Below are 22,120 nucleotides of genomic sequence, written 5' to 3' on the forward strand. Positions count from 1 at the left end.
TTGCTGTAACACACATAGCACTCAGACAGAGCCCTTGGACCCACGTTTCAGATCCAGTGCAAACTCCCAGATTCTAACAAGGTTAGTGACTTTTATTCAGTGCTCACAATCTCTCACTGAGTTGTTCTCAGCCACTAACCATTCTCTTTACTTTTTAGTGGTCGGGATGATCATACAACTCCATGTTTGGCTAATTTGCACCGGCTGCCTGTCTGTTTTCATACTGATTTATTTTTTTTACTTACCTTTAAATTCTTAAACGGTTTCAGATTTATCTATATAATGGTATTACGTTTAATATTTACAATATTAAATATGCTTGCACCATATGTCATTTAAAAGAGCACCAAGTTCATGGAGCCAGATGGGTTTAGAGCATGCTAGGTCCAAATTGAAGAATAGAGCGTAATTAGATTTTGCAGCTCCTAGACTCTGGAACTGCTGTCAAGTTTGTAGGTGTGAACATGAAATTCAGCCAACACAGAGTACGTTTAAAGGGTTTATTGAGAAGGTGAATACTGGTAGGTAGTGATGAACTTCAGCTGGTGAGGAAGGCAGGAATATACACGAACAGAATGATGCTTGCCAAAGGCTCAGCAGAGCAAGCAGCAGGAGCTCACAGCAAGCAGAGCAGACAAGCAGCACGCAGATACTGGAAACCTTCCTCAGTGAGGGCTGAACACAAGCAGAGTTTCCCCATTCAACAGGCAGAGCACACAGGAACTTGTAGCGTCAAGGCAGCAGAACACATAAGAGGTGACGAGACATTCTGGCAGTGAGTGAGTGCGGCAGGTATATGAAGGCAGGGAAACAGGTGAGCAGAGTTAATTTTAATTAATGGCAGTAGGTGGAGCTGATTGACTGGTGGCTGAGGAATGGACTGGGCTGATTGGATGATGACAGGTGGCTGAGCAGAGTGGAATCTAATAGTCTAGAACTAACGTCCAAAACTACAAACAAAACCCTCAATCCTGACAACATGCTACTTTATGCAGAGTCCCTACAGTCATTTAAACCTCTCTTGAAAAGGTATTTTTTTTCTCTAGCTTTTAATTTGAATTCAGTTTGAGTCCCATCAAATATTTTATGTTGTGTTTTCTACTTCTTAAGCAGCTTTTTTTTATGTGTCTGGCAGTATAGCACAATAGAGCCTATGAGATTAACATTGTGGAGCCTTACTGCTTTTGCTATAGTGCTCCATTTGTTACCTATGCAAAAAACTTTATGGGACATTATTTTGAGATTATTTTAACGATAAGTGAGACACTTTCCCCTGTATGCAGAAAGGAGCGTGTTCGGTCTTCCTGGACCTCCTGTATTCCACCATGTATAGAAGTGGATCTTCAAGCATCTGTATCCAAACACCAGGGGGTGTTTGTGAGAGTACGCTTATAAATGTAAGGTTTCTCCATAAGAAAAATGTGCAATAGAAGAAACCAGAGCCCCAGACACCCAAAAGGGCCCCCAGAGTGTGATAGCCCATGAAGGATCAATACAAGGATACCTGCATCCCCCATCTCAGAGAAGAGCCCTAGAAAATTCCCAAGAAGCCACAGTGTAGAAGGCCTTGGGGGTGGGGCAACGAGCCTGAGCTCTGCCGGCAGCTAGCTATGCCAGAGCAGATCCACCCAAAGGCCTAGAGACCCAAGAGCACACACTCAAGTACCCAGCCCCGGGCACCGAGAACCAGAGGGTCAAGCCACCAGCCACTGGCAAGGAGCCTGATAGGGGTAGGGGTGGGGTTCAGACCTGAAATATTCTAGGAGAGGGGGTAGCCCAGCCTGACAAAAAACAGGCATACAGTCACAGGCACACAGTCACAATCAGTCACGGTTTACTGCAGATGAACCCAATATTTAGCCTGTCCAAAACCAAACTAAACAGAACCATAACTATGACACAATCACACATTCCCACCCTAATGGCCACACATGCAGACACCGTACACTCAATCTAATAATACACAAGAATGGACACTGTAGACACACTTGCACTCACCTCACTCATCCTGTACTCCAAGCTCCAGGACCAAAACCCAGAGGGGCGACCAGTCCCTAAATCCGGTAAGTGATCCCTTCACTAGCGTGAAGGAGAGCAGACTGCCTGAGCCGCACACTGAGACCAGGGCCAAGGACTGCCCTAACCTGTGCAAACCCGGTCCATACCCCAACTCCATACCCCGACCCCAGCCCTGACAACCCCCGAACACATTGATCCAGAAATAGGGCTAACACAATTCAAATGAGCCAGATAAACTGATCATGTCCACCACATGGAACACCCTGCCACAAAGGGTGGATGCGGGTGGCCCCCACACCGGGGCCACACACTGTCCAACCCACCGCTCCATGCCAAAACCCCACACCCCCATTTTCTGGGAGAGCAGAAGTGCCAGCCCTGATTGCTGTTTTTCGTTTTCTTTTAATTTTACTTAATTAGTTGACGATACTTTATTTTATTGGTCATTTCTCTAATCCCTTTTAAACATGCAAAGTGCTTTGGTTAACTTTGTTGTTTTTAAATGTCTTATATGAATAAAATACACTGTGACATGTATGGTATACGTAGATATGTGTCCACTGTTGATGGAGAGTAATCTCGGTTGAAAGTTCAGATCAGAGACGTATAGATTAACTAAAAATCAGCTATACTTAAAATATACTAATTTGGGTAAGATACTGTTAACTTGATACAAATTCCTGTTTTAATTCATTTCAAATTTTAAGTAAAATACTGTAGCCACAAGAGCTGTGACAGAGTTTGAAATTGTATTATTTTACTACAAAACAGACATGACCCAGTTATTCACAATAATTTTTTCCAAGCCTTATTTTAGCCCACATAACAGTCGTTGTTCTTGTTTAGCCTATATGAATAATAAAGGATTAATGACCGACAGCGACAGCCCTGTCTATAGAGCAAATTCTCCTTCCATTGGACGCTGGTAGTGATCTTGCCTTGGCTCTGGCACAACAACGAACATTTGTCGTTGTGCCTTTGCAAAAATAGCTCCGGAGTGACGGGAGCCTGGGTTGGCGGAGGGATACAATATGCGGTCTGTGAATGCTTCGGGATGCAGCGGAGGAGTCAGGATTTGGTGCGGTTCAGTGTTCCACTGTTTTTTTTTCACCCTCAAAGAGAAGAGACCGACGTTTGAGCGGGTGGAGATTGCTATTCATTTAAATCCCCGGGGTCGGGTTTTAAGCTTTTACTAGCGATTAACTTTTTTCTTGTATTTCCTTTATACCGTTGGATTCTTAGTAGCCACTTTAATGCCATAAATGACTCGTCTGTGAGGTCGTCCTTGTTGGGAAGTTTTCCGAGGGGGTTTCGACCAGCAAAAGGCCATGGCAGCCGAGGCTCGGCTGGAGCTGGTCGGTAAGCGGTTCCTGTGTGTCAGCGGGGACGAGCCACCCGAAATAGGCGATATTGGTCGGTTGCCATGGAGGTCTGGGGTGATACGAGCCGTCAGCAACCGTGACAGCGCCAATTCCGATCTGACGGTAAGGAATGTGGGGATTTTTCTCCCTCTCTGTGTTGGATTACATGAAAAACAAATGGGAAAATCTGTGGTTGTTGGCTAGCCAGCGAGCTCCTCTTGTAGGATTGCCAGGCTGGACTATCTTTCCCTTGCTCTGTCACTATAAATGCTAGAGCTCGACTCTACTCTCCTGTTGTGTGAGTATTTTCTCTGCTGTGTGTGTAGATTTGACTGTTACTGTGACTACACTAGAAGCCAGTCAGACTGCCAGCGGGGGGTTATGGAAAGCACACAGCTAGCTGCGGACAGACAGTTCCCTGCATATTTACATGGAAGTCCCTCTGACTTTTCCAGCCCAGCAACATGTTCTGTGGCCAAATCAAAGCTGTGTGTTCCCGTACTCGGTCCATGCAAGGACTCCTCAACCCGCAGCGGGCTATCAGATGGAAGGTGTATAATGAATTAGTGCAGGCGAACAGCTGGCAGCTCTTCTTGGGCGGCATTTGTTTAAACATGTGGAGGAATTTTACTCCCCAGCAGCTAAATGTTTTATTCTGCAGTACACACTGCAAATCAGCTGACGGTGGTGAGCTTAGAATTTCACTGTTTCTCTCGTTTTACAGACTTAGGGTTGAACTAATCCTTATTAGCTCTTGGTTACACAGTGTTACTAATTTATTTGTCTATTTGTTAATTTTTGCCTTCTGTTGTGACTGAGAATAAGACCATAGTGTCGGAAATGGCCCCATGAATGTTCCTTGTGTGTGTGTGTATATATATATATATATATATATATATATATATATATATATATATATATGCTTGCTGTTGCTGAAACAATAGCCAATTTGTCTTTATATATTGTTCAGATTTTAAAGAGAATATGCTGTCAAAATATATGGCACTGAGTAGCAGCCGGAATTTTTTTTTTTTTTTTTTTTTAACCCTCCGATTTATTTGTTACCAGAATAATTTTTCATAACTGGTGGCAAAGATGGAAAATCAAGCAAACAAGGAGAATGTATGCCTTGACAAGCCCCTGGCTAGGGCCACAGGATTTTTTCCCCACAGTACACACTGTACAGTATGCCTATGCTCAGTTTTCTTTTGTTCCCAGACACCTTCTGTCTGCCTGTGCAGATAACTGGGCAGAGCCTAGCACAGATCTCATTTGATCATTTCCCATATTGTCTTTGTGTGCATGTTTTGTTGATTGAGGACAGTCACTCATCATATATTCCACAGAAATCAACTGTTACTGACAGACCTTTGTGCCAGAGTTATTCTTTGTGTCTGACGTAATGGGTAAAACATCAACTATAGTCCATTTCTTGTGTGTTCACCAGTGTACATTAAAGCTTAAAACCAGACCAAGGTACATATTGTTGAAGTTCGGCTTTTTCATTATCGTTTACTTCTGCAGTTTTCCTAATGAAATGGTTCTAAACAGATTTTTAGAGCAACAGTCTCAGAGCTTTATTTAAAATTCTGATCATATATTTCCTATTTTACGTGTATCATAGGGAGTAGCGTAACTTTATGATTTAAGTAATGTTGCATTGCTAAACACTCCTCACAGTGATAATTCCACAAGCAGGATTGAAATATGCTAAGTGATCCAACATGTTTCCTGGTATCTTGGGTTTAGGCAGAAATAGTACTCTGGCTTAATCCATGTTGTAGTGTTCAATCTGATCAGCCAGAGGTTTAAAAGACTGAGTGAATACGGGGACAAAAATTAAACATTTGATTACAAGAAATGCGTGAATTCAAGCTTTCAGGGCTTTGTCAACTATCTAACATCAGATTGTCAAAAATTGGTGTATTGAACAGGCTTTCCTATCAATCGAGTTCAGTTCTATAACATACCTGAATAAAGACTCTTTTATCTCTTGTGCCTTGTCTCACTACTACACATCTCTTTTAATGCTTTCAGTACTACCCAAGAACAGGATTTGGACACCTGTTAAATATTTAGTAAGGCGGGATATCGAGGACACCAGAGTTATCTACAGTTGCTATTTTTATTCAATTAAATTAAAAAATACTTTATTAAACCAAAGGGGAAAATAAATAATTTAAAAATATGACATTCGAAATTCTCCTACTGGAGTGTGAAGGCTGCTTTGACGTATGTTGTGTCCATGCCTCCGACCACTAGGTGGAGCTCGGTGCTCTGTTTTGTTTTTGTCCTGCTGAGACCTCAGAGCAGAAGAAGCGTCCCAGTGGGACAAAGCAGGGAAGCGATGGTAAAATGTTTGATTAGCTTAGCTAGTTGAGCGTAGAACGGCTTCTTTTCCAGCAGGCTCCCACCGCACATCGGTCAGTGCGTACAGAGAGAGGGACTGGGATGGCGCATGTACAGGAGACCGCCTTCTTGGAGCAGCTCAGTGTATCAAGCTTGGTGTTACATATGAAACGGTGAAGACTTCTTGCTGCTGAGGAGTTTATAGTGTGACACCGTGTACGCAGTCGTCTGCCGACTCCACGGTGAAAATTATTATTTTTTGGTTGTATTAATTGTTTTTTAGGAATTAATATGAGAATCTAATCATAATTGGAAAATCGATTTCTTAATAAAGTCCATATATTCAGTTCACTAGTTTTGAAGAGCAAACGCGGCCGAGGCAAATTTTTTACGTTGATCACCTGCTGTTGATTGCTTGACATTTTGCCTCTCTCACAAACAATTTGCGCTGACAACCCGCGGACAACGGCGCAAATTTCTGCCCAGCTCGCTTCACCGCATCATCAAGTACGATGAGCATGCATCTGCTTGGCAGTGCCTCCTGTATGTTCAGCTCACCATGGCGGACATGGGTTTTACTGAGGGAGTCACGGTGCTGTCTGTAATGTGGAAAGCTGTAAACCGGCGTCAGCATCCGTCCCTGGGTCCACCAGAGACGCACCTGGTTCCGCGAGTGCCACCACCTGGAACTGCATCTTAATGACGGCCGTTTCCAGCGATACTTCCGTCTGTCCAGGACTCAGTGTGAGGACCTGCTGCCCTGCGGGGGACAGATCACCCTCTGGGACACAAACTACAGACACTCTAGTCCCGCTGCAGAGCGCCTTTCCATCTGTCTTTGGTCAGTAAATAATCATCATTGAACTGTCCAACTATGCAACATGTATAAGAAAAAAATTCACGCTTAAATAAATAGACGAGGAGGACTCTTAATGCGAATTGACAGAAAAGTTCACATTGTTGAACTCGAGCAAAATTTCACTTTGCGCTATTCATGGGTCCACTGCACTGTTTGCAGTTTCACTTCGCTGTAGTTACTCTTTCCACTTCATTTTTAAATGACGATAAAATGACTATACTTCTGCAGCAGTGTTGATGCCATGTTTATCTTTGTAACAGAGATATGTGGGTCACTGAGAGAAAAACGTAATCAACATTAAACGGAGAGAGATGCTGCTTCAGCGTCAGGAGATGTGGCGAATACTGATCAGTTCTTTTATATTGGAAGCTAACAAAAAATGTTTGATGCTGATGCTAATGAAAAAATCTCCAAACCCAGACATCTCATCATGCTACCAACAGATGTGTGTCCTCCATAGAATTTGCATGTAAACCAGATGCCACTGACGCTTGAACAGCGTTCGGTTTAAACGCAGCATTAGAGGAGCAGGTCTGTACGACTTTGGTTACCAACGAAGCCGCTCCCCTCAATGGATATTCGGCGCATTACAGTACACTGTGTCAGTCCCTGATCGAAGCCCTGAGCTGTCTACAAGACTGCCTGACTGACTGTAATGTCGAAACTCTGCGTCCGGAGTACATGCTAATAACAATAAACCTAGTAAGTTCATGTAGCTGCATACTTTGCAGCGTCTGGTGTAAATTTGCGCTTTTAAAAACACGCCTGTAACCCGCGCTGCTTACGTTACGCGGCCAGTGTATTTCCTCCTTAAGGTGACCAGATTTTATTTCTCTAATGTAAACTGGGGACGTCTCTGATTTTTGTTAAGTACAGACTCTCTGCCTGGGGGTTGGTTTGTTTTGTCTGAACTGCAACACCGACAGGGCAGGGAAGGTGCGTTTGGTAAAGCTCTACTACGTTGGAACAGCGGCAGGACTGGGTAAATACCTCTTGTTGTGCTAAACGTTTTTACTCCATGATACACTGAAATTGGGGACAGATTTTGCAGGGGACAAGTCATCCAAAACGGGATCTGTCCCCTGAAATCAGGGACATCTGGTCACCCTGCCTGAGGGGCGGAGTGATATTACACACTTGGGAAGAATATGTAAAGCGCCTTATAATCCAGTGCGTCTTCCCAAAAATACGGAGGTTTGTTGAACGTAATTAACAGCATAATGATCAGCTGGATAACTGGTTTTACTTACTTTCCCTACTAGTTATTTTTTAAGTTGGAGCACAAGTATATTGGTTATAGTTGAATGTTCTCTTATTTGTCTTAGTTTCTATAAAATGTAACTAAAATATCCACAAACTAGGTTGTTCCATACTTTTCTTGTTTAGGCAGAGGCAGCAAAATCCGCCCAGTTAGGAGCTGAATTAGAAAAACAAACTGAATGTGGGATAATTGTCTTTATGGAAGGAGAAAGAACTAAAATGTATGAGTAGTTTAGTACTATGTTTTCTAGTATGTGAATGCAACCTCTGTAATATATTCATTATATCTTTCTTCTCAGTGGAATAGGGCCTTAATGAAAATTATTTTCTAATAATTTCTATAAATACGAGTAGTTGTATATAAGTTGGCACAGATTGGGCCAGTAACCAGGGGAGATTGTGAGATCTTCTGCTCACTGACATCAGGGAACTGGGGTTTTCCAACCTAAGGAACCTCTGGCATCAGAATCTATCCCCAGATTTCTCCATCTTAAACTTAAATTAAGTTTGAGTTTAGTTTAAACCAGGGATTCCCAAAGTGTGGTGTGCCTGGGGGTATGCAAGATGAAAAATGTAATGGTGGTCTGACAGTTTTTTTCCCCACACCATAAAGACGTATAAATAAACATTTCCTTTGTAAAAATTAAAATCAAAAACTGTAAATTTAATAAATAAATAAAATGTATTCACATGAAAATGTATTTATTTAGAAGAAATCTTCTTCTACGCTTCATTTTAAGATGAAATATAGAAGAAGTTATCTTCTTGTATGCAATGTGCTGTATATGCGCACCTAGCTTCTGGCCTCTTCTTCATTCATTCTGGCTAATATGCTCAATTGGCTGAAACCAGGGAAACTGTCATGCAGGTCAGACATCTTAGGTCAAAGTTAGTGATGAAGGAGGAGAGGACCCAAGAGAGAGAGAGGAATCAGAGGAAACAGACGGGAGAATTGCAACGGATCTGGGAGAAAAAAATGAGCGGGACTCTCGTCTCACTTCACGTCGTTTACGTCAGTATAGAGAAAATTTAATTTCGACTAAAAGTTTTATTTACAAGATTAAAATGAGTAACACGGTCTCTGTATCGATCGCACATCTCCTACTCACACAAACACTGCCCATGGTGCTGTGACAGAACTGCTTCAAGCACTGATGCACATGTCATTCCCACACTGCTGCTGCTGCTGCTGGGAAAATTGGTGGTAGACGGGGTTTCTTGACTATGTTCACGCACAGTAATACTTTTCATTGTGATTCAGACAGGTGCAGTTCATTTTAAAGATGCAGTTTTAGCGCATATTCAGGAAACTGTGAAACAATCAGGAAATAACTTTTTATTTCTCTGACAATAGCTTTATTGAGGCTGGCACTCTACATTCTCAGTCACTCACTCACTCACACACACACACACACACACACACACACACACACACACACACACACACACACACACACACACACACACACACACACACATTTACAAGCTACTACATTAAAGAAATAAAGTCAGAACACACACAGCTAGGTTATAACAGTGTAGTCCGAGAATCCACCTGAATATCCTCAGTGTGTATCCTATTGTGTGTAACTTTATTGCAAATTAATTCAAATTATGTTCTAATTTTATTTCAATAACCTTTGTTATGATGGTTGTGTTATTGTAACTGCAATTTTCTTTCTTTCTTTCTTTTTTGTTGTTACGTGTGTTCTGGTCATTTGACACGCCACCTTTTAATAAGGCTATAAAAAAGCTTGTTGCATTTTATTATTTTTGAAGATTGGGGGTGTGTCAACTCGGTTGGGAGACAGAAGGGGGTGCGCGGTTATAAAACTTTGGGAACTGCTGGTTTAAACCATGGAGGTTTCATGTTGAACCAAAGCTGGTGTCTGATTGTGGCTAATCAACTTTGTGGCTAATTGAAATGACTGACATTAATCCCAGTGGCTACAAACGTTTGAGCCTGACACAGAACCCTTCTCTTTAATTGCTTACATTTATGCTCTGCAGTGCGACATCCATACCTAATATGCAGTAACAGCAGTTTTTGATGAATTAGGGTTTTTTCACTAAAAAGGTTCTAGTTCTTTACCAGGGCTGGTGCTAGAGCCAGTTTTAACCGGTTTTGTAAAAGATCTGCTTTGCTTTTCCCCCCACCTGAGAACCAAGTCAGCTATATGTAATTCTAAAGTTTGTATCCAGTTAATATTTGATCTTCCTCTTTTATTAGCTGTTTTTGTGAAGGATCGTAGTGCATGGAGATCATTTAACCACACTAATAATATTTGTCCCATTATTCCTGCAAACTACTTCTGTAATATCACCACTGTAGTTTATTAATGCTGTTTAAAGCAACCAGCAGCACTTGTGACCACTTTAGAATCTTCATCATCTGATCTCGCTTCACATCAGCATCTGGAAAGCAGGAGTTAAACACAATCTTTAGAGCTGATTTATACAACCACCTCAAGATATTAAGAGACAAAAGCAGCGTTTATGGATTCAGGGAAAAACCATTGGCTGTGGGCACGCTAGGGTATAGACCTTCAACTCCTGTGACAAACTGAGGCTGTCTGCTATCTATTCTGATGCTTATCTGATTTTATCGTAGTTGAAGTGTCATGTTGACTGCTTTTATGATTTTGAATGATCCAGAATAAAACTACACTCTACTCCTTTTACCATGGTGCTGTTGCTCTGATAAAAGCGGTAAATAACCAAGCCAGATTGGTGCAAAAGGCTCTGAGGATTCTATCCTGTGTGGTGTGGGGGATAGCCGTGAAATCTGGCAACCCATTGAACTCCAGTTCCCTGTAGTAAAACAAACAGCAGTCACATCAGAGCAGACCTGAAGTTGATGGTGAACCATTCTCATCCAGCTCTGGTAGCAATGTGAAGGGGGACTGGTTTGTGCTTCGGCTGCTTCAGCATGTATTCAGGCAGCGGAACGTTGCCTGGTGCAGCGTGACGAGCTAGCTTACCGACAGAATGTTCAAGCTAAAAAAATGGTCAGGCTAGCATGATCTTATGCTGTCCAGGAGGTTTACAACTTCACTGTCGCAAATCCAGGAGCTTTACTGACCTTTATATCTTGCTGTCAAATATCCGTGTCATTCTGTTAGCTTAGCATGTAGCACAATTCATTCTTCAGTTTTTCTTGGCTGTATGCCTGGAAAGGTTTGTCTAAACAACACTTTTGTGTTTATCTTGTCTACAAAGAGGTTCACATGTTGTCTTCTGGCTGTTTTCTACATGTTGGTAGAGTTTAAAACTTCCAGCAGCAGCTCAGTATTGGGGTCAGGTGTGTAGTTGCAGGGAGGAGACAGGAGTGTCTGTGCTCTGCTGCTGGAAGAAGTGCAACAATTTGGACAGATGTGACTGGGTCAGTGTGGGAAACCCTGCTGAAACTATCAACTATCACTGATGTCCCGTTACACTGAAAGGCGCTGGTGAGAACCCTGCTTCACCTTACCCCTTTTCTGGGTCAGGTGGGAGAACCCTTTCAACTATGGAGATCTGTTACTAACGCCTCAAGAAATACCTGAAATGCTAAGATTACAAATGCCGATTGAATTGCGTTTCAATAATTCCAAACTGAAGACATCTCGAGAACTTTAGTTGACAGGTTCCATCAAAACATTTAACAGCAGGCTGTGATGTTTAAAGCTCACAGCTTTATTGTGTCCCAGAAAAGCTGCAACGCAACTTTTGGTTGGTAAGATGTAAAACAGAACATGGCTGAATTCCCTCATCAGCATGACTTTCTGCTCTGCAGAGGCCTGGTAATGATCATTCCTTTGATTCGGGTGAATTGGAGAAGAGATTCATATAAAAGTTACAAGATAGTTGCTTTCTGCACTGGCTATTTAAAAAAAGTAATATTCAACAACTAATTGTGTTTATCTGTGTTATTTACGACTTACAATATTCAGGTTGAAATATTGTTTTAAAAAGAAATTTCAAAAAATTCATTCTTCTGCACTAATGTACATTCGAATGAAATTTATTTGCAAGGCTCTAAGTAAAAACATAAGAAGAAACATTAATTACAGTCATATGCAATACATTAGAATATGCATTTTTAAGAGGCTTGTTTGTCAGGTTAAAAGAACCATCCATCCATCAATTCTTCCGAAGGTTAAAAGAACCTTTTCAAAAAAAAAAAAACAACAACCTTAAAGCCAGTATTAAACATACTTTTCATGAAGCCTCCATTTCAGTATGAATAATGTTTCTCTTTATTGCTCTGATGCAAAATTCTAATCTTAAATGCTGTGTTTCTATTAGCTGGAGGTGGAAAAAAGATCATAACAGAAATAAAGGCGTTAAAACATTAGTAGCCTCTGTTAATCTATATAGTTTCTTTCTTAATATACTGAAATACATGGACTTTTCAATAATAGTCTAATTTATTGAATATGATGGTGTTTGTCATTTGTCAGGAATGTAGTGGCAAACCAAAACAACATTTAATATGTACAGAGAAGATTAAATGAATAGTGCAGGTATATGTGGCAGCATGATGTGTTGCAACAAACGGACACCAACTTGTGAGAAACACTCAGAGGCCGGTAATTTGTCAAATGTACCTTTTTCTTTCAGTCCCAAATGTAAAAACAACGCCAGCCTTCACAGAATGAAAGTGAACTATAGTATTTCTAAATGGGTAATTTCCACTTCATTATTGTCTCCAACAGTGCTGCAGATTTCATATCCACTATTCAGTTTGATGATTCATTGAAGGTTCTTGGTGCGTTTTCTGTCTTTGCTGAAAGCTCTTCCTCAGCAGAGCTCAGCATTCAGACATGTGGCAGAAAACTGCCTCACTCATCCAGATCAACAATGAATGGAAAGAGCAAGGCCACCAGGTCATTTGGCCTTTGTTTCACATTAGCACACTGCATGTGTGTGTGTGTGTGTGTACAGTAGCTTTGCTGTGGCCTGAGATTCATCTGTGTGTGGCTAATCAGCAGAAAATGACTGGCTGTGACTGGGGAAGAAGCTTCCACAGACATCCACGCAGGGCTGTATGTAATACCAATGTTATTCATAATAAAGCTGAGCCCAAACAATAAGCCAGGCTCAGGAAGTGCTATTATTTTAAAGTATAAATGTGCGAGAGAAAACGGGAGGACGGGATGTTTGGGGGGGGGTTGGCGGAGCAATGCATCATGCGGCTGGAAGAAGGTGCACACAAAGTGGTGTGTGTCGAGCTAATAACAGTTACCCTATTAGCTATTTGGACCAGGAGGTTTTCTCCCAGACGGGGAACTTTACTCGCCATTTTATGTCGCTCTCAAACATCAACGCATTTAATAAACAGACAATGCTTAGCCTGGTGGTATGGGTGGGCGGTTAAGTTTGGACAGTATTGATCCATGTGGACACAGAGCTGAATTTACCTGTAACATTAAATAGAGCTGTGTAGAAACTTTGTAGTGACTGGACAGGACATCAGCAAAGAATATCATCTTGCTACAGTGCTTCAACACAAGGAAGCGTATTGAACAAGGATACAGTATCTGACAAAAGTGAGTACACCCTTCTCATTTTTGGCCATATTTTATACGATGTTTTCATTGGACAACTCTGAAGATATGACACTTTGATACAAAGTAGTCAGCGCACGGCATAACAGTGTAAATTTGTCCCCTCCAGATAACTCGGCACACAGCCATTCATGTCTAAACTACTGGCAAAAAAGGGAGTGCACCTCTTAGTGAAATTGTACCCAAAGTGTGAATATTTTGTGTGGCTAAACAAGTTAACATGAAAATGTAAAAGATTCCACAGTAACATTTAAGTACCACCCTTAGCCCCAGTTTACACAGTTTATCTGAAGAAACCGTTTATTCTGGGGTGAGGCATCCACTGCTCGCTGATAGGCTGGATGGTGTATGTGGTTTCTGGAGGGAGAATGAGCTCCGGTCAGCCGGCTGCGCAGATCTAAACCATACACATGGACGTTAAATATCGCCTTGACTGCTAAGGCTCACTCAAACCAGGCCAGTGGGATGTGTTAAAGGACTGTAGCAAACCAAACTGTATTGTGACTGTATTTGAGACAAACGTCTGGCATGCATTTCATGCTGAATGTCCAGCATCCCCTGTGACCTTTCAAAGATCAAGCTGCAGTTCTGGGACCACATCTCAGGGTGGTCCATACTGCAGGGGCCTCCAACCCTGGTCCTCTGGATCTACTGTCCTGCATGTTGTAAATGTTTGCCTGCATCCACACCCCACCTAAATAAATGGGTGGTTAACAGGCCTGTTGATGGCAGCTGAGGAGGCGATGCAGTCATTTGATTCGGATGTTTTGGGGCAGAGACACAACTAGAAGAAGCAGGACAGTGGATCCTGTGGTTGAAGACCCCTGATGTAGAGTGTCATACACATGATGTGTTTTGGGGAAATGTCACTCTGAAGGGACCAGAGAATCCTGCAGTAGTTGTTTGAATTCCTGACTTCTATTGCCCATCCATGAGAGCTTCTACCACAGTCTCCTTCTCTTCATCGTTTTGTCCCTCTGTTTCCTGTCTGACTCCAAAATAAGAGCTTTGACACCCGTAACTTTGACTATTTATTCCATGTATTCCTGGAGTGGTTCGTCTGTCAGAGGCTGCAACAAGTCATTCAGTCCTGGAATCTTCTGTCCTACAGGGTTACTGTCGCTTTAAGGTCGCTCCCTAGCATGCTTAAGTCCTGTATGATTTTTGTTTTATCATAATTTTTTTGAATTTGCAAATGTAAAAAAAGATCAAGTACAGAGCTGTGACTATCTCATCTGGCAGCTCACAGGTGTAACGGTGACAAGTAGCTGGGCGTCTAACTCCAGCTTTTTATAGAAGGGCAAAATAAAAGGTCCAGATACCTCTGTGAAAACCACTGGTGTGGTGTGCATGTGTCCTGAGTGCCGTGGTTTTAATGTAGATCAGCATATCTCGTTAGCTGAAAAGCAACATGGACACATCTCATATGTAAAGATTTACCTTATTTCCCCTCAGGGAAATGCATGCAGTTTGTAAGATTATTTGTTCAAACTTCAGTTTTTGCATGTGACAGTTAGGTTGTGTGGTATTTGGGTAAGACAGAGTGTTAGTGATTTGTTTTTTGGTGCCTAAGGAAACGGAGTGAAATCTGAAGCCAGGATGGGCTGGCTGGATTTACCCCTCCCCCACCGCTCCCAGAGGCACAGATCCACACACAGACAGACGCTGCACTAAAAGCTCATGACACATTGCCATCTACAACAGCCATAAAGTCTTCTGTAGGCTTGCAGGCTTCCCAAATAACCCTGGGGATGCAATAAACTGTTGCACTCGACAACCGCCATGATTACCAACTGAATCAAGAGTAGTGGACGTTTACATTTGAATGTTACTTATAACGACAAATCTAATCTGCAGGGAAGCACATTGTTGAACAAACACTGTGATGTGACCTATGGTATAATTTTCAGAAATTTCAAGATGTCAAGTGAAGTAAATGCGTCCAAATACCTCTACTGACCCACCTCAAGGATTTTTTTGAATTGAGCCACTATTTCAAGCATTAATTATAAGGCTGACATAACAATCAGCAAGTCATTGTTGAAAAGACTTGCTATTTTCATGCAAAGTATGTGAAATAAGTGCGTCTGCTGAGAGGTGTTTTTATTTATTTATTTATTTTTTTATAGACCCTTTAGCTGAGAATCCTCTGTGAATTTATAACCAACAATGCACTTTAGTAAAAAATTTTTTTGAAAAGCATCTGTTTCTTTAGTAGCAGATTTTATCCACAGACAAAATAACGAACAAAGTGCAATTCAAATGCATCCAAGTTCAGGTTTTCTTTTGATTATTTATCTGTAGCTAAATACTGGAAAATATTGGGCTTTGAAGAAACTGGAGCAGCACCAAGTTTAACATTAGGAGGAACAACATCATAGACTTAAGGGTGGAAGAATTATCTGGAGAACAGCGCTTGTTTCTGCTCCTGATCTGGAGTTACAGTGGAAGCCTGAGATCAGTGCCCGGTCTGGTTCTGTGTTGTCAGCTGAACCTGAGCCAAGTAGCAGCACTCACAGAAACAAGCAGTGCTAAATGGTTTTACTGCTGAGAGAGAAAGATACTCAGTCGTCACCGGGCATCGTAGCCCCACCAACTGATGCTGCTCATTGGTGGACAGTGTCAGGCTTTGTGTCTTTCTCAAGGTGTAGCACATCCAGTTGTCTTCCCTCAGTTTCTCAGAAAAATAGGATCTCATAGAAAACACTATTCAATAAACCAGATTAGTATAGGAAACACGTATTGTAATTTATCTAATATGACTGTATTCTTGATCATACTGCCTTTAGCTATGCTAGATTTACATATGTAAACAAATTTGTCTTCTTCTACGGTTCTATTTTTTTCCATTTAACCGATGAATCAGACCAAACAAAACTTTTTTAAATTTTCACATCTATTTTTCCAAATAGAACATTTAAACTGCTACATAGATGTTCTGTTACAATAATATTAAATAATAAATTATTTTGCTTCAAATAAAGAACTTTATGTTGACCACAATATAAGTCAATCATTTAACAGTCAATGTTGTCTATATGAGCGGCGTTTTAACACAATAAAAGTGAAGCTGTAAAGCTGCGGTGTCAAATGCGGTTTGGTGCACCTCACCTTTGTGCTCGTGCACCTAGGAGAGAAACTGGACACAATGCAGCCAGAGCAAAAACACCACTACTGACAAATAAACCACCAGCCCATTTCATAGACTCTGTCAGAACAAGCTGCGCTTCTTGTAAAAACTACAAGCTACATTTCCTTATACATAATTTTCTTCCAAGGATGTTTATATTTTCTATAAGTGTTTCTAATTTTTCTTTGAAGAATCAAAAAGGGTGTTTGATGTTTGTTTGTTTGTTTTTCTGAGGGTTTTACATTTTTGAGGGTGTCCTCTAAGGATGCTTATTTTTACTTTATCTTGATGTTTTTTATTTGGGTCTGCTTCTTATCATTCTGAGTCTCATATCATTGTTACATAACAATAGCAATAACAAAAGACTCATGATTCTTAAAAAAGTTAGAGTCCTGCTCCTCGCTCCTGTACAAAGCAAAATAAAACTATTACGATCAATGACTCAGAATGAAAGTATACTCTGACTGAGAGGGCTGATTTAAGTCGATCTATAATCTGATCAGCATCCGTCTAACACTTGTTTCGATTAACTCATGAACTTACTGTGTACATGTGGAGGATGTGGCTGCAGCATTTTCAGAAATGAAAATTCTCTCATCACTAGTGTAATCTTATGGAAAGCAACAACATCTCAACCACTCTCACAACATGATGCGGGTCCATTTTATGTGCTCAGAACTAACACACCTCCATGTTTGTTGTTGTTTTTATTCTGCATGGGAAGAAGTACAAAACTTTTAAAAACAGTTTTAGGGAAATTTAACAACTCTGCAAAAGTCAGAGAGTTTCTACTTTGAATAAAGCTTGGTGCCAGTATACGCGCGTAATGATCAGATCATATGATTTTGATCCCATATGAACGGTACATTTGGAATACTTTTTAATCCGAATATTTGGATCCGATCATGGAATTTTGCGTATGTAAACATAACTATTGCCATTAACCAGCTAACAAGCAAACAGCTGCATCGGGCGAGCCATCGGAAAGACAAACGTGAGGTCGTGTTTCGGGGTGTCACACAGGACTCAAGCAAAGCGAAGTGTTGTTGGCAGTTTTTCCCTTTGACGCTCAACGAACGCAACATATTGTAATGACTTACCCTGCTGTTGAGCTCCCTCCACCCTCGTCTATTATAATTTCCTTCGAAAGTGCCGCCTTCTCTCTGTCTCCACCTTGCTTCGCTCAACTTGCTCTGTAGTCAGGCAACATTGACAACTCTCTGCAGGTGAAGTGAACGGCTCCACAACATGGCAAGTGGCGCACTAATCACGCAACACAACTAATCAATAATGAAATTTCTTGGCAAGGTTTTTAATTATTGATTATATTGATTTGTTGTTGCGGCCCTAAACATAACCAAATATTAATATTAGATGTCATCTGACTGAAATACTCCTACTTGTAACTCATTGTGGAAAGCCAGCGGGAGTTTGAAAACATTGTGTCTGGACTTTTAAAATTAGGTGACATGTCAACACACCAAGCAGATATTTAGGTTTACTTCGCTAAATTCTTGCCCAGAAAACCATTAAAACGTTACTTCTATGTCACAAAAAGCCTAATGTACAACTTTTACAGCTTTTCTCTCTCCATAGTTGTTTCCGGTTAAACTATCCTCTTCAACCAGCAATGAATCATGGGATAGGATTAGCCATGAAGGATACACCGGGCCCATCCTTTAAATCAGGGAAAAGAAGGACACATTTATGGCCTGCATTTGAAGGAGTCTTTGAAGGATTTGTGAATTCGGACAGGCCTCGTCGCCGTGCTGGGACGTAATCGGCCTACAGATATGGCCTTCAAAGGATGCAGCCACTGGATCTGGACACACCGGTTAGCTGGACTTCTTGTTCTTTAGAAGCAACAAGAAGAAATCGGTGTTATTGATTGAGCTGTGATTTAATCTGGGTAACTGAACAGTGTTGATGGTGCTTTTCATTTACTAGGAACTTTTATATATCTGGTCACACTCAGCTATTTTAAAATAGAATTGTCAAGTTAAGCATTTTGCCTGAAGACCCTTTGATAACATCTACTCCCCTGAGGTACTCCTGTCCCTTTCCCTAATCCAAACTCCATCCTTTATTGTAAAATCACTCCAACGGGGGTTAAAATGATTTTCTCTGAAATGGGACATGCACACAGGGCAACACACTACAAGCTGTCACTGATGTTCTCTATGTACATAGATACATCAATATAGCATGTAGAAAGTTATATGGTGTTGCACCTTGACATACTACATTGGTGTTTGTTTCATGCTTGTTAAAGACTATAGCCGTCAGACATATTACTCAAAACACATCAGACTGTGTTGTGAAAGTCAAATACTTGTAAAAAGGATCAACTTATGTTTAAATGTCACAAGAACAGGCTTTTATTTTGGAGAGGTTGTTTTCCCCTCTGTCTCTTAATCTGCAAGACTAGTCTCCTTCTGCTACTGCAACATCTCTAGAATATACATCCACATAGTCGATGATAGAACCCGTTGTGTCTGGCGCCATTAGGTGTAGAGCTTTTTTTTTTAATCTGCTTTTTTGAATACTTTGTTATATATATGCTGCGTCTTTCAATGAGGACTCATGTTCCTTTTAATTTAGACAGAATCTCATTTTGATTATTCTTAGCCTTAAACATGTCATATTACATTTCACATTTGAAACAAATAGATATATAAAAAGCCCTCCTTTTTTCAGAGGCAAAAAACAAAATGGCAGCAATTGGATGCTTTTTTTTCTTTTCCTTTTTCTTTTTATTTCACTTGTACTGGCATATTCTTCCTGGCCTTGTGCTGCTGCCGCATGACTCACCGACTGGCATTTTGATATTACACGAACACACAGAGGGATGGAGAGAAGCACAATAGGAGGATGAGAGAGTGATGTTTTGGAGAGGTGAAGTGAAAGAAAGGGTGCACACAGTTTGAAAAAAGAAGAGAGGGAGGCTGAGAGAGTTCAAGAGCTGCGTACTCTCATTAGTCGTTTGGGTTTCCTGCCAGGCTTGGGGGGGAATGAGGGAGAGGAGGAGAGAATGAGAGAGAGAAAATGGGAATGCGAGCGAGACGGAGAGAGAGAAGGGTTTCTTTTTCGTCTGTCTGGCCTTTCTCCCATAGCAACAGTGGCTTAGCCACGTGAACGCCAGTTCCTTTGAGTTCACCCACTGCACAGAACTTAACTGTTTAAGCACCAGAGAACAGCATCAGTACATCCGCACTTAGAGCGAGTACAAGCATCATTTATCAGAGTTCATTATCCAAGCTAATTAACAACCAGCTGCTTTCTTTTCTGGAAGAATTTGATTAATCAGGAAAACTGCTAAACACTGTGTTGACTCTTACCTCACTAGGGGTGCAAGCTCATGGTTTACACGTCTACAACCAGACAAGCGACATCTGTATGTCAGACTGGAGTCATTCATAAGCCAGGAGAACTTTTAACAGGGAAATGATCTGACGACAAGGATTAGGAGCATCTTAGCAGTGACTGACTTGTCTGAACAGTATGATGGTTATATCAGCACAAAAACATTGATGCTCCTCATATTGGATTATTGTTGTCACGATACCAACATTTTGGTACCAACTTGTATTTCGATACTTTTTCAAATAAAAAGAGAACACAAAAAATATCATTACTAAATCAAAAGTGCATGGATCGGGCCATACTTAGACCAGTTTTATTTAGGAGATCAAAAAGAAAAAGAAAAGTTGTACATGTGTTTATTGTATGTTGTTTGTTGGGTGTACTGCACTCTAAGCTGGAGTATGTCCTGAAAGGAATTTCACCACTGTAACACAGGGTAACAATAAAGAATCTTGAAAATCATAATATTGCCGGAATAAAGCGGTGATGATATGAGAGTAAAGTCGTGATATTACCAGGAAGAATGCTTCTATAATGAGAAGAAAGCTTTGTGCACGTGATCAGCTCAAAACAAACTACAGACACAGCCTGACATGAGCATTTTAACGCAGGGGAAAGACCGCTCTCTCTCTTCAAGCAGAGATTTATTTTAGTGCAACTATGGTTAAGTGAAAAATGTTTATATTAACATTCCGCTTTGTAGACCATGGCTGGATCAGTGGCAGCTTTGCACATGTGTGATTCATTTGAAATGGGGAGACACACTGGAACGGGTCTCCTTCGGCAGGCGGGCTGCAGACGGCTGCCTGGACGAAGCACTGACTTCATTGATTGGAAGGTGGGAGGGGCAGGGCTCCCAGCAGCACTCACTGCTCGCTAAAAACAGTAAAGTGCAGATCCATTGATGTTTTAAGGTGTTTTTACGCAAGTCTCCAACAACACAGAAAAAAGTTGTTTGATTTGTTGCTAGTCTCTTTTCTTTTTCTTTTAATTATTTTTATTGGGCTTTTACACCAATAATACAAAATATACATAATGTATGTGTTTTATTTTTACATAACAAAATGAAAACAAACACAAGTAGTACAGTGCAGTTCTCAATTAACCCTCCATGGTGAGATATCAAGAAAAAGAACAGCAACAATTACCATCTGGGGGCCTAACTATTCATGTGCAATGTACCAAAACAAAAAACAAATAATAATAAGCATAATAATAAGCAAACGAGGTCTTCATAGTGCAAAAAACATTTAAAAGAAGCAAGTGGACCAGTAAGTACTCAATAAGGTTCGATAAAGTAGAGCTTTATTAAAAAACAAAAAAAAAAAAAACAGGAAAAAGGTCAAGCATAAATTTATAACTGAAATTATATTTGTAGCTGTAAAAACCGTATTATTAAAGTTGAGTGGGCATATTCCGGGTCAGCTTTGACTGGATATAATAAAAAATGGCTGCCAGATCTTACTTTTTTTTTTCTCCGTCAAAAGGTAAATTTAATCTTATTGAGTTTACTGAAGTTTAGAGCATCTTTAATCCCAATTTATAATGATTGGGGTAAGGGTGATTTCCAGCACAAGAGTATTCTACGCCTCGCTACCAAAGTGAGGAATGAAACAAGATCAGTTTTAAGTTTTGGTAGAGTAACTCTGTCAGGTAGAACTCCAAACACTGCTAACTAATGTTAGGTTGGACGGACAGCTGGACGACTTTTGACGTTTGTAAAAACTTCGGTCCAGTTTTGCTGAAGTGATGGGCATGACCAGAACATATGAATCAGTGAGGCAGGCGTTTGGTGGTAACGGTCACAGTCTGGACTAGCACTAGGATACACACTAGGGAGCCAAGCCTTAGTCCAGTGAGTGCGATGTAAGACCTTACACTAAATTAGTCCATGCCTGGCACAAAGTGAGGAGCCATGTACTCTGTTAAGAATTTTATCCTATAAGTCATTTTGAAACACAAAACCAAAGTCCTCCTCCCACGCTGCTTTAATGGTTAGGATTGGTGATTTACGAAAAGAACATACTCTTTCATACAAGCATGATGTAATACCCTTTGATGGTGGGGGAGGCAACAAAAGTTTATCAAAGTCATGGGCAGAAGGTTTAGATGGAAAGAAGTTTAATCCTTAACATAGTTTCGAACTTGTAAATGGTGAAAAAAGTGACTCTTCAGTAGGTCAAATTTAGAAGAAAGATAACTGAAAGATGCAAAGATATCCCCAACATAA

The 22,120-nt window shown here is 40.9% G+C and overlaps 1 protein-coding gene across 1 annotated transcript in view; it reads left to right on the forward strand.

The window, feature by feature from the left end:
* Positions 1-3,065: 3,065 nt before the first annotated feature.
* Positions 3,066-22,120, forward strand: part of jmjd1cb (jumonji domain containing 1Cb) — a gene marked incomplete in the record, with an annotated part of 181,357 nt that continues 162,302 nt past the window's right edge. Inside the window, 1 exon segment of the mRNA XM_036142383.1 lies at positions 3,066-3,503. Within this exon segment, the coding sequence (XP_035998276.1) occupies positions 3,348-3,503 (156 nt within the window).

The sequence above is a fragment of the Fundulus heteroclitus genome, chromosome 10 (assembly GCF_011125445.2).
Source record: "Fundulus heteroclitus isolate FHET01 chromosome 10, MU-UCD_Fhet_4.1, whole genome shotgun sequence".
Classification (NCBI taxonomy): domain Eukaryota; kingdom Metazoa; phylum Chordata; class Actinopteri; order Cyprinodontiformes; family Fundulidae; genus Fundulus; species Fundulus heteroclitus.